Source organism: Perissodus microlepis, chromosome 12 (assembly GCF_051167445.1).
Source record: "Perissodus microlepis isolate ML-2025 ecotype Zambia chromosome 12, ASM5116744v1, whole genome shotgun sequence".
Lineage (NCBI taxonomy): Eukaryota > Metazoa > Chordata > Actinopteri > Cichliformes > Cichlidae > Perissodus > Perissodus microlepis.
The window spans coordinates 18,516,866-18,532,817 of record NC_140472.1 but is presented as its reverse complement, the minus strand read 5'-3'; the positions used below and the strand labels follow the sequence as shown (position 1 = coordinate 18,532,817).

General features: G+C 43.4%; 1 protein-coding gene across 1 annotated transcript in view; it reads right to left on the bottom strand.

Annotated features, from left to right (window-relative positions):
- Positions 1-1,169: 1,169 nt before the first annotated feature.
- Positions 1,170-15,952, bottom strand: part of fam222aa (family with sequence similarity 222 member Aa) — a 51,659-nt gene continuing 36,876 nt past the window's right edge. The window contains exon 3 of the mRNA XM_084945834.1: positions 1,170-8,330. Coding sequence (XP_084801960.1) covers positions 6,868-8,330 — 1,463 coding nt within the window. The 3' untranslated portion in view covers positions 1,170-6,867. The remainder of the gene's footprint in view (positions 8,331-15,952) is intronic.

Genomic DNA, 15,952 nt, shown 5'->3' with positions numbered 1-15,952 from the left:
TGTCTTTTCGAAATAATTCCTTCCATGATCCCAAGTGAAATATTTCACCGCAGTGGGGTGCTTCTAAACGTAGCGAGCAATCACTTGAAGCACCGGGCGATGAAGAGGAGGAGCCAGGAACATACTGGTTAGGCGGCGTGTGAGATGACCTTTCAGTTCATCTAAGATGAAACGAGGCCGCTGAACCCGAAATGATTCAGAGTGTCTAAACTGACAGGCGAGGGCATGGCCATGGCAGAGTTTCAGCCGGCTGCCCGGCCTCCACAGGCATCTCTCATGATTTATTGTGAAATTGCCAGGGACTCAATGTGGCGTGCAGGTGAATGAGTTTTGCTAATAAGAGAAGCATTTCTGCTCCACAGAGCTCTTTTTCTATCTGAGCAAGCGTGTATGAAATCAGTGTGCAGTCTCCCACTACCACACGCTCTGGTGGAGGCAGCTGGCTCATCAGTCTACGACTTATCTGATGTTTTAGGTGGGTGGAGAGGCTGGCAGTGAGGAGAGAAAAGAGAAGAAAAGTGTCAATATTGAGGTGTTGAAGGTACCTGTGTTGTTCAACATTTAGATTAAGTGTATGCTGAGTTACTTCGAGTGCTGGAAAATTCTCAACACACAATTCCTATAGATGAGTTGATATTAGATTGTTATATAATATAAGCGATGGAGTTAAATATAGTGAAAAAAACAAGTATAAATGGTTTTTGGTGTTTTAACTGGAGGGAATTTTTCAGTGGTTATTTTATAGGTCTGTTCTTTCATTATGCCGCAGCTTGTGTGTCCAACCATCAAAGGAGATGCTTTCACTTTGAAAATTTGTGTATACTGTGACTTAGCCTGCATTTGTCTCTGCTTGAGAGCAAAAAAATAAGAAAAAAAATCAGGCAATCCCACATTATTAAATTACTGTTTCCTTTGTGTCCCAAAGCTTGCCTGGCAACAAAAGCACAAACCACACATGCGTCATGAACAGCGAGGCCTTACCGATGCTGCAATAGACTGCTGTAAAGGTGAAAAGGATTGTCACCGCGGCATATGGCGGTGATGCACAAAGTGAATCCTAAGACTAATATGCTTATCTTCATTACAGGAAGGTCTTCTTCAGGGATTTTAAAAATTGTTTAAGAAAGAAGGAAAGAAAGTAAGGAGTAATGCGGATAACAGGACAGACATAGAAGTCATCTGCTTTATTTACTTATGTCAAACAATAATACATAAGAGACGAGAGGTCAAAAGAAAACCAACCATCTACATTTAAAATAAAGAAATTTCAGTCCTGAGATTGACAAAAAACAGGGAGAACAGACAAAATATCTACTGTGATCGTTGGGATGGAGGAGGGACAGTGGCAGTTTCAGCAAATTGAAGATGATGGTTGTGGGGAGATTAGGGGGAGATTGCAGAACTGGAGAGGGTAAGCAATCACTGGGATGCTTGGCTGTAGGCACATTCAAAAGTTGAAAACCCCACGACTAAAGGATTTTACAGCTTTTTTTTGCTTTTTTTTTCTTTTCTTTTAAATATTCAGACTTCTTAGTTCAAAATCTGAGTCTCATATATTATAATTTTTCCAAAAAAGAAAAAAGGAAGATATTCTTTACATATTTTCATCCTGAGGAGACAAAATCATTTTTAAACATAAATACAACACTGCAGGGAGAACAATAAGAGAGATGCTTTATAGATTTCCCATTTCCATATATATTATTTTCTCAAGGTTGCGGTACCCTCAGACTTTGGCAGCGTTGGTGCATTTGAGATCGTTCGGGAAAAACAGCCCTGTTTGTCCACAGGAACATTCGGAGAGCCTCACAAACAGTGAAAGGAATCAGGAAGAAAATAAGCAAAATCCCCAGACTTTTGAGTTTTGATTGGATACAGCAATATCCCCACAGCGTAAACAAGATGAATATTTGGAGGCCATAAGCTTTCTCAGCTGAACATACATACTTGTGGCGCTGAAGAAATAAAAACGCTCTTGGAATTATGCCCCGCTGCATTGCCTTTCAGAAAAGGGCTCCGAGGCTGTGCCTTTTGGGATAAAGATCCTGATTTATTTCTTCATCTGTGCTGATCTTTTACCTTGCGGTGCATTTAACAGGTGCTGAAAACAAAATTTAAATTCTACGGCGCTCACATGTGACCCATCCAGTTCTATCAGACAGCACTAAAGAGACAGCAGTGTGCTCAACGTTTGTGACAAAACACAGAAAAATCTTTTAATGGTATTGTGCAATACAGCAATAAGGCTGGTGGATTAACTATACAAGCCTCCTCAGAACCATCTGAACTATTGATTAAGGTATTTTCTTGCTAGGTAGGAGCCAAATGGAGAGGAATGGCCTTGTGGATGTAACGTTAAGGAGGGATGCTGGGAAGAACTCTGAGATGAGAGCCCCAGGGGCCCAAGGGCAGCCAGGGGACATGACTGAGGTTGACCAAATCATTGTGGAAGTAAGGGGGCGGGGGGAGCTTGGGCCTTCTCCCCCTCCTGTCATCTGTAGATTAGAGCAGCGCCAAGACTCTACAGAGTGAGCAGCTGCCTATATATTTTTTTTGTCCTTCCCTCCCCTCCCGTTCCCTCTCTTCCGAGAGTGAAAGAGCTGACCCTGCTTTGAACGACCCCGTCTGCTCTCCTTTCTTCTCAGCAGTATTTAAGGCGCATAATATGCAACTAGACCTTTACACTGGGTAAAGGTCCTCGTGGACTTATTGGGATTTACTAAGGGATTTTTACAACCAGCATAAGTCATTTCACCTTCGTTCTGCCCTCGGGCCATCCTTGAGAGCATCTCACTGCCCTTGAAAATGTGTTAACAGTCAATATCTGTCTGTTGCTACAGCGATAAATTACAGATCCAAATGTCCTCATTCAGACTGGGATTTCTGTGTCATTAATAATTTCCTGGACAAAATATTTGTTGAAGTGTTAAAAAGCTTAAAGTGAAGTTTTTGTTTGTTTGTTTTTTTACTTAGGAAAATCAGATTGAGGCTCAATAAGTCTTTCAGCCAGAGAGGTGATTTCAGTTGGCCTTCAATCTGATATGTGACCGCAGAGCCAAATAGGGGAAGCTTCAACCAGCACCAGGAATATGGCAATTATCCTGATTACTGATGCTTCGAGGCTTCTCTGACCCCCAAATCCTTGCCCACATCCTTTCCTCTCTCCAACCCCCCCTTTTTTGTTTTTTTGCTGAGACCTGTCACATTGCACAGGACCCATCAGCCAGGCAGAGAACAACCATATAACCATATATAATCCAACAGAAAACAAATCCCCTCGATCAAACACAGCCCAGCCTTTAAAGCAGGCCTCTGAGCCCAGGTGCCAGGGTGCAGTGCTGAGGCCCTCAGAGAAGCCGCGGAGGCTGTGATTTAGCAGCCTCCCCCCACCCACTCACCCACAGAAAACAGTTCTATCCTCCTCTTTAACGCCAGCCAGCCAGCCAGCCCTAACCTTCAGTTTGTTTAAGCACTGCTGAACCCAGTTGGCCCCGGACAGGGGGAGGGTGGGCTTAGATAATGACATGCCATATGCCACTCTGCCTCTGCAGCTGAGTGAGCCGTGGCTGGATCAGCCCAGGCACAAATCTATTTGAAATTTAATTCTATTATCCTAATATGGGCTAAGCGTCCATTGTCCAAATCAGGAACAGAGGAATGGACCACAGTTCCAGGGATAAGATGCATCCCATCAATAGAAGCTCATTAACGTGTGTAAAGGACCAAGGGGACAGACAGTTTGGAGCCTGTACATAATGAACGGTGGCCACAAAGGCACAGAGTCACCTTACGCTAAATAAAACTGTTGTTGTTTTTAACTTGTATTTTTCTAAATGACAAATGATCGTATTCACGTGGATTTTTGCTGTTTATTCGGCTGAAGTTGGCTTCAAATGGCCAGATTTCTCTCAGTATCTAAGAGGAAATCCTTTACTATTTGAAAGGTGTTTGATTTCAACCCTTTGACTGAATGAATACTCTCTGCTGGCTGTGTCCTGTAGCCAGACGTCACCCAATATTCCCATTAGTAGAGAGGCCTGGTGCCTCAGACCTCCACTGGTGGGAAAGGCCAGACACTAGAAGCTCCACTGCCTCAAGTGTCTCCTCTTCACTTCAACATCATGTGACAGGGTTTAATGCTTGGATGCCGAAGCCAAACGGAAGGGATTTTGGGAAGGGATGTATCTGTAAATCTGTCAAAATATTTCTACAAGACAGAAAATATGCTGGAATCAGACCGCGGCTGGGGCATTAAGCTGTTGAAACAACATGAAAAATTTCACTGGAATGTTAAAGAGGCTTACTGTGCAAATTTAAGCCAAGGGGCTTGGTACTCTTTAGACTGGAATCTCTGTCAGCTTTCAGATACAGTGGCATGCCTACGAACACCATTACCTCAAAATTTAAGGCTCATCGTTAATAATTAAGGGAAAAGATCAAATCATAACGATGCTTTTTCTTCTTTTAAATATCCGTCGCATTTCAGTATTAACGGTTAATGTTTTCCAGCAGTGATGTCTGTCCTGTATCTTTGGATGGCCAAAGTGTAAACATTTAAAAGACGATCATCTAAATGCACTACTACTACTACGTTTATCATTACAGCACATTATCCGAGCGATATCACACACCGTATTCCACTCTGGGTCTCACAGAGCTGCTGTAACAATATCCCAAGCTTCCCACTGCCTTTTAGAGGTCACATGTTAAAAAATAATCACAGACTTCAAAGCCGAAATGTGGCTTCTGAATAAATTTTTAAAGAAATTTATTTTACACCTCAAAACAAAAGATGGATAAGGATTAGGGATGTGGTACATTGGGAATGTATTGACAACTGTAGTTTACATTTTTTTTTGGTGTAAGCTCAGAGAAAAAAAATGTTAATACAGTCATAATAATTGCACTTCATAAATCTAGACTAATGCCAGTATTTCCCCACAACAAAGCTCTGGTTCTTTCTCCCTCTGCAGTTAATAAATTCAATTTACTACTCAAATTTGACTGACAAAAGAAATGCTAATTTAAGACCAGAGGACTGCTGCACTGATCCAATTTTTCTCTTTCACTTGAGTCCCACAAGGCAATAAAACATCGCAGTAATTTAAGTGCAGTACATTCAAGGGAATCTCACAGTCATAATAAATATTTCACTGCTCTGAATCATCAAGTTAAGACTGGCCTCGGCTAAACGCATCCCAACCAGGGGCTGAAATGGACAATGAAAAGCAGTGAGCTTTGAGTCTCATTTCATCTGATGCCAGAGGACAGGGCATGATTGTTTTCATTTGTTTTTGTTTGCAGGATTAGGGGTGAATAGCACCCCGAAGATATGATCTCCATTTGTTTCCACCACTTTCTCATGATGATAGCACCTGACAGATGAAGAGGCTGTAGTGCTGTAAATACAGTCATAAAGGAGTCACGTGAGAAAATGCTCTCTAGCTCCACTGAAAATCTAAAGCCTCCAAAAATAAAAATTTAATAAGAGGGGTTGGATTTGCAAACCATCTCCCGTACATTATGCAGATATAATGTTTATGGGACCGGTGACTCAGTCTTTCGGTCTTGGTGGTAAAAATCTTGTAATGACAGAATTTGAGAAGAAGAAAAAAAAAGTCTGAGGATTTTGAAGAACACAAATTTAAAAAAGAAAAAGACAAAGCACGCACACATGCACTCAGCCACATACACGCATTAACATACATGTGAGGTTATGCAGATAACCTCCCAGTCACATTCTTCATTGTAACAATTCTTTTTCTTGTAATGTTTTTTTTTTCTTTTTTGCAATGTTTTCTTTTTAAATAAGTATTTATTGTATTGTATGATTCCAGTGTTGGTTAGGAAAAAAAACAGCTCTCCAAACAGGTTCTTACAGAACCAAAGCAGCAACTATGCCTCACACCAGGACATAAGAAACTGCACGTCAGCCAGAGGAGAAATTATTAAGTCATCAAAACAAAAAGTGGAAAATAATAAAATTAAATTGAAAAAAAAAAAAAAGCATTTGAGACACTTTTCCCCATAGCAGCCCAATACATATAATATACCTACAAATATATCAAACAACAAAAAATAGGTTCAAGTTTTTCAAGTTTCTTAAATATATCATATCCAAACTACCCAATTCCAAACTTCAAAGTTAACAAAATTCAAGCAGTGCAATTTATGTATCAATTATTATAACAGCAATAATAACTAATATCGTACTAGCCTTTTAATTCAACCTTATGATCCTTGTACATAACACCCGAGTACAGCCTATAATCTTCTCACTTGTCAGTACATGTTTTGTTTTTTTGTCTTTTGTACGTGTTCACGTGTGTGTACTGTTACAGAGTTTGGATTTTGAGAGCAGCCCTAAATATTGGCCCTTTTGTGACCATTTCAGTGACAACCTACACAGTAGCTTCATCCTTAGTATTTAGAATGGGGATACAAGTGGCTTATGCACTTCATGTCAAGCTATGATTCTGGTCAAAACAGGTTCAGGCATGAGAAAAAAAAAACAAGAAACAAAACAAAAACAGGAGACCAAAAAATATAATTAATTCAAAATCCTATTGGCAAACCACAAGCTGGAACATCAGGAGAATCATGAAATCCCTTTTCATTCCCACTGGCAATCACTACCACTTTTTGTATTTGGGATTTCCACAGCCTACCTTGAAACCACCAAACCTAGGGCCACACAGCACGACAACTGCTCTTCTCTAAGCACCCACACTAGTTAAAGCAGTGGCACTCGCATCAACCCCCTGTCCCCCCCTCCCAAAAAAAACATCTGGTTTTTTTTTTGTTTTTTTAAACTTTGAGATTCTTCACAAATTCACAACTCTTGATTCGTTTCCTTTACTTCCCCCTCTATCTGTAAACAGGGAGGCGGATGTGTGCATGCTGGTGGTCTAAGAGACGTGGCACAGACACAGTCTCGTAGCCTTTGCCAAGCATCTGCTCCTTGATGCAGGGTGGGTGGATGTCGTTGATCAGGTACTCCAGAGACTGCAAGCTGCTGCTCAGCACAGACGTGTTGCACAAGCTTTTGCTGGGCAGGCTGCAACACAAACCTCCCCCGCTGTCTATAGCAGGGTGGTGATGGTGATAGTGGTGATGGTGGTGAGGGTAGCCCATCTCTCTGTGCCCTGTGGCCGGCCCTCCAGTGGAGGTGCCCAAAAGCTCCTGGGGATTGTAGCAGTCACTGTCAGGTGTCACCAGCACGCTGTTCCACGGCGGCGCAAAGTACTGACCCACTGAGAAGTTTCCGTGCATACCCACGCAGTTCAAAGGGGAAGAGCTGACTTTGTCCAGCCCGCCTCCTCCACTGGCACTGGCAGTCAGGTGGTAAGGTCTAGAAGAAGAGGAGGACACCTGGGCACCCATAATCCCTCCTCCTGGAACACAAGTTTCCGGGGACTTGCTGATGGCGCCCCCTCCTCCACTGCCTCCACTGTACATGCGGAGCACAGCCTGTTGCTGCTGCTGTTGCTGCTGATGTTGCTGCTGCTTCTGCCATAGTATGTAGTCCATACCATCTGCGTACACACCAGTCTTCATCGCCTCTGAGTTCTGAGCCGGCAGCCCCTGACCTGTATATACCATGTTAGCCTGGGGACCCATTCCTACCACATAGCCTCCACCGGAGGAGTTAGAAGAGACCCCCATGACAGCCGCGCCCTGCTTGGAAGGGCTGGAATTCGATGGTGCGGTGGCAGCCCCTTGACACACCTGCTGCAGAGCCTGGGCCTGGCAATGTTGGTTGATCTGATAGATGATGCTCTGAATGGAGGGAAGGTTGGATTGCGTGGGCAAGGCCAGGCCTCGGCCCCCCGTTACAGGGATCACTGAGCCAGCTACAGTGACATTTGGGGGCACTGACAGTCTGGGGCCTTCTGGAGGCTTTGAGGGCCCAGTGTGGTATACCATTTGGCCATGGCCACTGGCTAAAGTGCTACTACTAGGGGGCGGGTATGGGGCAACAGCTATGTGGGCTGGAGAGAGCTTAGTCCGTCTGCCTTCGGAGTTCTTGAGAACACCTTTTGAAGAGACGAAGGTGGATGTTGACGATGATGACGATGACGAGGAGGAGGACTTAACAATAGCAAGGAGACCCTGGTAGCCCCCTGTGTGGAGGTGTGGGTAGGGACTATAGCGTTGGCCTGTGGTGTCATATCCATTTACAGTCCGGTTAAGGTGCTTGTGCTGGGGAACCCTGATGTTGGTGGGGAAGATCTTGATGGACAGCGGGCTGTTGGCTGTCTTCTGAGCATAGGCATCAAGTTCTGCCGCAGTGGGGTAGCGAGGGGAGTGTGTGGGCACTACTAGTTCACCTGCAAGACACAAAAAAGAAGAAAAAAAAGAATGACTGAAATGAACAAATGCCTGTAGAAGAAGCAAAAGGCAGACCTGGGGTTTAATTACCAGAAATATCAAAGAGCCTGACAGCAATGGCATTCACAAAGCCGGGTCAATCAATTGTAATAACCACTGTTCTCCTGGAATAGTAAGATCTGGCAGCAGCGCCACGGCTACATTGAAAGCAGGTTAAAAGATGTCATCGTGACACAAGAGCAGGCGAATAACACAAGATTACAAACAGCAGAAACACTTCAGAGCAAACCCACACAGAGTTTGAAAATTGTAAATGAGGGCTGGCATTCATTTGCGTTCTCTCTCTCGTCCTCCATCTGAGCTTTCCTTCCATCTCATTTTCTCACCCTCCTGTGGAAGTTCATCCCTAGACAAATGGATCTTTTTAAAAACTCATTCTGTCAAAGCCTGGTACCTTAGGCGCTGTTAAATCAGTGCATTGTGAAATTAATTCGGACTCTCTTTAGCATTGAATTGGGTTAGCCTTGGATACCAGGCAAGGAGGGATGAAGGGGAGGGGATAAAAGCCTGTTTAATTGCAGTGGCACATTTGAGATTTATAAGTGCTATCACTTACTGGGTCTTACCCTTGGCCACAGAATTTTCACGTTTTTTATTCAGTCCAGGAGTACATGAGAGGCCCTAGCAAAAACCTATTAAAAATCCATGGGGAATTAGTAGCCTGGTTAAGGTGAACTATATGAGTCCAGAATACTTGAGTGATGTTTTTTTTTTTTTGCTGAAAGTATTTGTTAAAAAGGCAGAAAACATAAACTCAGTGATGAAATAAATCAAACATTAGTTATACAAATGGTATGCTCATATGTGACAATGAAATATTTCCAGTATGAGGTTAGAGAAGTAAAAAGCTGGCCTCCGTATCCTTGTAATATAAATTGATGTTACAAAAACTATACAAAAATGCTTGATTGAACAGGAAAAAAAGATAAATAGACACCAGTATAGCAAATGTTTTCCTCTCACTTTACGTCCAAATTCTCTCTAAGGTTTGACCAGTGAAACCACTCATTTCAAAAATCAATTGGACACTGGTGTTGAGTGAGACTGGCGATGGTCCTCGTCGTTGAACCAAGGGTTGGTCATTGTGAACTGAGGTGACAAACAGGAAAAAATGCAATTTCTAAAAACCCCACCATGTGTCATTGTTTGGGGGGGCTAGGCACGGAGGTGAGGCACTGCAGTGAGATTGGATTTAAACAACATTATTCAGGCAATTTCATGGCTACTTAGCTCAGTGCAACAAAAAGGGTATGGGGGTGGGAAAAGAACTCAATTTACAAGCAATATATCAGCTGCCACAAATGACTTGCAACCCCTTCAAAAATGACTTTTTTATGCAAAAGCTAACAAAATGCACAAAAATTTAACTGCCATAACTGTGCCGTCAGCAAATGTCCTGGCGACCCAAGGCAGTCTGCGGGGTGCAGGCTGTGACTAGGACTCACTCCATTTGCTTTCCGATTGCAAAATCATTTTAAAGAGACTCCACAGCCAAGTAGTCACAATTCTCATTTCTTTGCTCCCATTACAGAAAGCATGGGGAGTTCATTTCAACAACCCTATGGGTCTCCAACTGTGAAAATGATTAAATCTACAAGATCCATATCATAAAAGAAATAAATTGGGAATTTAACAGCAGACTGGAGAAACTGTGAATATTCCAAGCCAAATTTAGTGCCTGAACTATTATATGCGTGTTGTTTCATCCGACAGGCAACATGCTTTCCAGATCAGAAACTCTACGGCATCAAATTAGGCTTTAAATTTTGTAAAAGAAAGAAAAAAAATGTGCTGACATTAATTATTTAATTTTAATTTAGGGTGTCATTCTAATGGGCTTGTCTGAGTATGCCAGGCTAGCCTATCTAAGATCTAACCAACCTTACTGAGGCAAAGCCCTGCTTCCCTGGTGACAGCAGTGCCATTTGCTTTGATGTTCTGACTTGCAGAGGGAAACTGACAGAAGACTTATTTGCTCAGAAGAAAAAAACATGCTCATTTCAAAGCACATTGCTGGTCCACATGCAAATGGAATGGCAGCATTTTTTCAGATCATCTTTACATGGGGGCAAAAAAAACATCTTTGATCATCACATGGTCTAAATGAGGAAAGATACTTGGCTTTCAGGCATATCAAGGGCCTGTGCCCTGCCGCCCCTATAAGCCCCCAGCTGCAGTATGCCCATCATTCCACCTAATTACTGCCACATGAGGAAAAAAACTATAAAAACAGCCAGGAAATTCATTAAAGGGTGGCTAATTCTATTCCTTCTCACTGACTGAGCCCATATTTTCCATGCCTGAGCCTGCATTTCTTCTGAGAGAGAGAGAGAGGAGAAAGCCTTCTCCCTCCGTCTTTTCCCAGCTTGGCCCTTGTTTGTCAATAGGCAGAGCCTTTGGCACACCAACCTGGCATCAAAGGGTTTCACACTTCACAGGCCACAGGGATTAGAGGCCTTTCAGGCCTACAAAACCCATCTCAGCTCCACAAAGGCTTCCGGTTATTAGAACCCATGGGCATAAAGGAAGAAGAGGAGGAGGAGGAGGCAAATGAGCATCTGGATGCTTCTGATTCTGGCTTCCTCTTTAAAAAGTTCCACGGTAAAAATTTTATAGCAAAGTTGATTACAGTAGCCTAAGTATGGCCACAAACCAGAGCATATTTCACTCTCATACACACATTGTTATTCACACTGTGTGTTTGATGTGCGGGGTCTCTACATTTCTCTCCTCCAGAGCAGTAAGTCTATAAGTGAGGACATGGAGGTTAAAGGAGTGAGTCTCTTTTTAGGCTGGCGCTCTGTGACTTATTGGTTTAGGCTGCAGTAGATCATAGCAATGAGCAGCAGCATACAGATGGTGCGGGCTGATAAACACCCTCTGAGGCCGCCAGTACTGCCTCCTTTGTGCGAGCCCTTACCTCCTCATAAGGTGGGAGGGGGGGTTTCCTGCACCTGTGCACACTCTCTAGCGTGGTCGTGCATGCAAACATCATGCAGAAAAACAGGAAAAAAAAATGGGGGGAGGCACATTCGCATGCATACACACACCTGCATCGGCAGTTGTGTGTCTCATTTGCCATCAGTGGAGCATGTTGTTATCCTCTGCTCAGCGCTCTCTCATGAAATGTAGGGCAGGGACAACAACAGGTGCCTGTGCGGGCGACAGCCTGCAATGCCTCCTGGGCTAAATGCTTCACACTCGCTTCATTTCAACATGCGACAGCCTTGTAAGGATTAATTATTTCCCCTGGGGATGGAAGAATATGCTATTTCCCTTCCTGAGAGCAGGAGGCTATGTGCACTCACAAGCACATGAAATAGCTCACAGTAAATGAACAGCAAAACCTGGGCAAGCGCTGCTTTGAAAAGAAGTAAGAGCGGAAAAAAAACTTTCACATGAAAGTAATGTAAACAAACCAAGCATAGTGTGATTGAACTGCATTGGAGATTAGATAAAAGCTCAGGCAAACACATGCATTAGTACTGAGAGATCACGCGCCAGGGAGCGGAGATGGCAGGGAGGCAATTAATGGGCTGACCTTCGTCCTTAATCACCCAGTGCCTGGCACACAATGCCCATGTGTCAGAGCAGCACATCTCTAAATGCCACCCCTCATTAGCACGATGCACGCCGTGAGAGAGGGGCTATCTGTGCAGTGCTCCACTCTCCAGCGGTCAGACAGAGATAGCAAGGCAGGGATTGGATAACATGGCAGCACAGCACTGAATTGAGCTGCAATAGGCCATGATATGATCTAGAAATCCCATTTCACTTGGAGGATGGGCACTCTCCTTTCTCTCCATTTTTGATTGGCATGAAACTCCCCAAGCGCAACGTCCTTGGTGTACCCGGTGCTGTCACTGTGATTGCGTGTGTGCTTTTTGTGTGATTGCTCTGTGTGTGTGTGTCTGTGTGCATTTGGTGAAGGGGGTACCCAATTCTGAACACTCAATTAACACTCCTTTAATTAGCCAGCAGTACATTTTGAATTCTGATGAACTAATTTTCTTGGTGTGACGGTGGAAGAGGCGGCAGAGGGGGGAGGCCTGGTAAAGATGAGGTCCACTGGGTACAAAACAGCAATAAAGAGGGAACTGGTTAGATTAGACTGTAAAAAATCCATTAAATTCTGTGCACTTCTTCCAAGTGAGAGGTCAAATTGTGTTGATCACAAGAAGCAAAGGCAGACAGAGAGAGTATGAGAGCATGGAGTTAGGTGAGGTGGAAAGAGGAGGGGTAGCAGGGGAGAGGAGCAAAAAAAAGGAGAGGAGATAGGGAGTCAGAGGCTGTGCGAGAGTGCAGCACCAAATCCAGAGGACCACGAGAATGCTTTGCATTTTAATTAGAGGTTTAAATGAATAAGCGGAGGAAAAAGTCTGAGAGAACTGCCTGAAATGCCCTTGCTCCCATTTATTAGTGTTCCAAGTGTTCTAAAATTATGAGCAGGTTGGAGAAGTTTCTTCTTATTAGCGGAGAAAACGCTCCAAAACATCAAAAAGCCCTCAGCATTTCCTCACTCACTCCTGCAAAGTCTACGTCCCTACTTACCACACGCTTTGATCCCCTCTGACCATGCACACTGGTGAGCAGGGGAGAAGAGCGCTTGTTTAGATGAAGGAAGAGGACCATTTGGTTGAACTGCAATTAGGTTTTCACAGAACAACGAGTGTGTAATACACTCTGACTACGGCCAAACAAACAGAGCAGCCTGTGATGAGGTTAGGGCAAACTACAGGAACAGAGATGACCAGGGAGATGAAAGAAAGCGAGAGGTCAGTCTTAGTTCAGCACCCGCTACTTTCGCTGGGAACCATTTCCCCTCATAAAGGCAGACCTCTTTTCTACGCCTTTGCTCTTCATTTATCTGGGTTCTTTTTGAGGACTGGGCTGGCGGGATGCTCCTTTTCCACACTCTCGCAGCCCATTCCTGCACTAATGTACAGTCAGCCATTAATCTCACTGTAATAAATTTATTCAAATTAATAATTCATGACAATTCAAATCCTTCACATCACAATCTCCCAGCTTGGAAAAGGTTTGACCTGTCAAGCACGGGGCAGGCTGAACAGCATTGTCCCTTGAAGGAACCCTTGACCTGTGGCTATTGTTTATCTCTTAGCAGATAGAATCAGCGTCCCTTAACTTGCTGTAAAAGGATGGGCAGGCAGGGGAAAGCCAGAGGCAGCTTCACGTCCTGAACAATACCTGCCTTGTGCTAATGGAGGTGTCATCTGGCACAAGGCTGATTAGTCAGCGATTACAGCCAGGCCTCAATTGCCGTGACAACTGCTGCAAACACAATGGGCCCTGATAGAGCCAGCTGTTTGGTCCTCTGCAATTAACCCTGCATCCCACTCGTCTCCGGCAGAGCGCTGCCTCTAATTGACTATCGGGCACACAAAGCAGGGGCTTTCGTCCAGACCCCCTGGACATAGACCCCCGCCCCTCTGCCGAGGTAGAGATGATAATAATAGAGGCGTCCTGTGGACTCAGCCGCCAGTCAATCAAAGCCTCGGTGCCCCACAGGAGCTTCCTGAGGAGAGGGAGAGAGCAGAGGAAGCTCATGTATGAGCCACTGATCAACAGGGTAGAGCAGCCTTGCAGGGGGGCAGACATGTTGAATATGCCCTCAACCAAAGTACTAATCAATTCAAGTGCACGTGTGGGGAAAGGAAACCCTGCTGCTTGCTTGATATCAAAAAAGCATTTTTTTTTTTACAAGCACTCATCTCTCTCTGTTCATCTCAAGGTTGATTTTCTGTGCAACAACACAGGGAAGGAAAAAAAATCCAGGCAATTATTTGTCAGGCCTCTGCTATCTATAATTGCAAAGATAAAAATCAATCACTGCAATGATTTCTCAGAGGATAGAGCTGTCTGAATTCAGCAGCTGCTTGTGTCATCACAATCATCAAACAAATGCATATTGTGAGGCAGTGGAAACAAAAATGTGCTCACCAGATAACTCTTTTCTAAATACTTCATGACTTATTGATTGGATTTTTTTTTAATACGACTTTGTTGAATCAAAACCGGTTTATTTAACGCATCTTTTTGTTTCCAGTTGCCGTCACTTTATCAAACATCGCACACAAACTTACAAGAAAATTATTTCTCTAATCAAATTAATTGCTATGTAAATAAAAGCAGTAGCTGGACAAGATATTTCAACAGGGGATACCATACTGCACTGCATATTGGGCTTTTAACCTGCCAACATGTTTCACAAATAGCAAAGCGGATAATGAGAATGTTAAAGCAATCTGCACACTGATCCTTCACAGGCACGCAGGCATGGCACCATGTCAAAAATGGATTTAATTGTTAAAATAGATTTAAGCAAAACTTGGACAAAACTCCCACATTTAATCTTTCATTTCATTAAAGACAATCTCATCCAAGATTTAATCTATCTATTTTCCACACAAGCAGATGGAAGAAATACTAAACTTCCTCCTCACTGCAGCATGAGGTCATTTGTTTAGCCTACAGTGAAGCGGCACACGTGTGCGGTAAATACAGTACGCTGATACAGAGATGGGGTCCACAGGTACTGGATAACAGTGAAAAGGAGCAGCAGAAAAACAGAAATGTTTTTCACTTTCTGTTCCGAATGTCTGCATGTTATTACACGTCTTTTAATGTTTTACATATGCGGCTAACGTGTCCAAATCAAAACTGCTAATTGGATTTCTATTATAAAGGTTTCTACCAAAGAAATGTGAAATATTATACCATCAGGACACTGTCGTGTTTACATTTTCTCATTAGAATTTATCTCCAAAGCCAGATGTTACTGAATCAGCTATGAAAATTAATTAGCTGGTTTGATGTGGCAGCCTCATGCTCCTTCTAGACAGACCTGGCTTTTATGGGCTGTAGGGGAAATTACTGAGAACTGATTGATCCTGAAGGACTCCTCTGTACACATGGCCTGCCAGCCAGACACACACACACACACACACACACACAGATCCCACTAACAACTAATTCTAATATTTTACCCTCCCGATGAAACTGATGTTTTTTCTCTTTAATAACATAAATAGCAATTCATCAATAAAATCCATAAATCAGAATTAGCTGCAAGCTAATTGATTTCTTATTAAAAAACCACCAAACAGGTGAATAAACACAATTTAGTCTGAAAAAAGGACAACTCTCAGCCTGAGTGTGTTGACCTCTAAAACCCACCACTCTCTGAAATAATAGCGTTGCCCTCTGACCCATAAAAAAACATTGACTCTCCCTCTGCATGTCTTTGGATCTTTTTTTCACCGCTTTCTCTTGTTTTTCCCCATCCTTTTCATTTCTTTGTGCTCCTCTCACGCTTCATCCCCCTCTCTGTCTTTTCATCCTCCTCTCCGTCTCCTCTGTCTCTTCATCCCCCTCTCAGTCTCTTCTGTCTCCCTCTCTGAGTAAGTGAGTTTCATCTGGGGTGCTTGCCGGGCGAAATCACCTCAGGGCGAACACTTTATTATCTGTAGTCAAAGCGTCACCACAAATACCATTCTACACACACAAGTGTCACTTTCCATTTGTCTGCACTCTGGCTGCA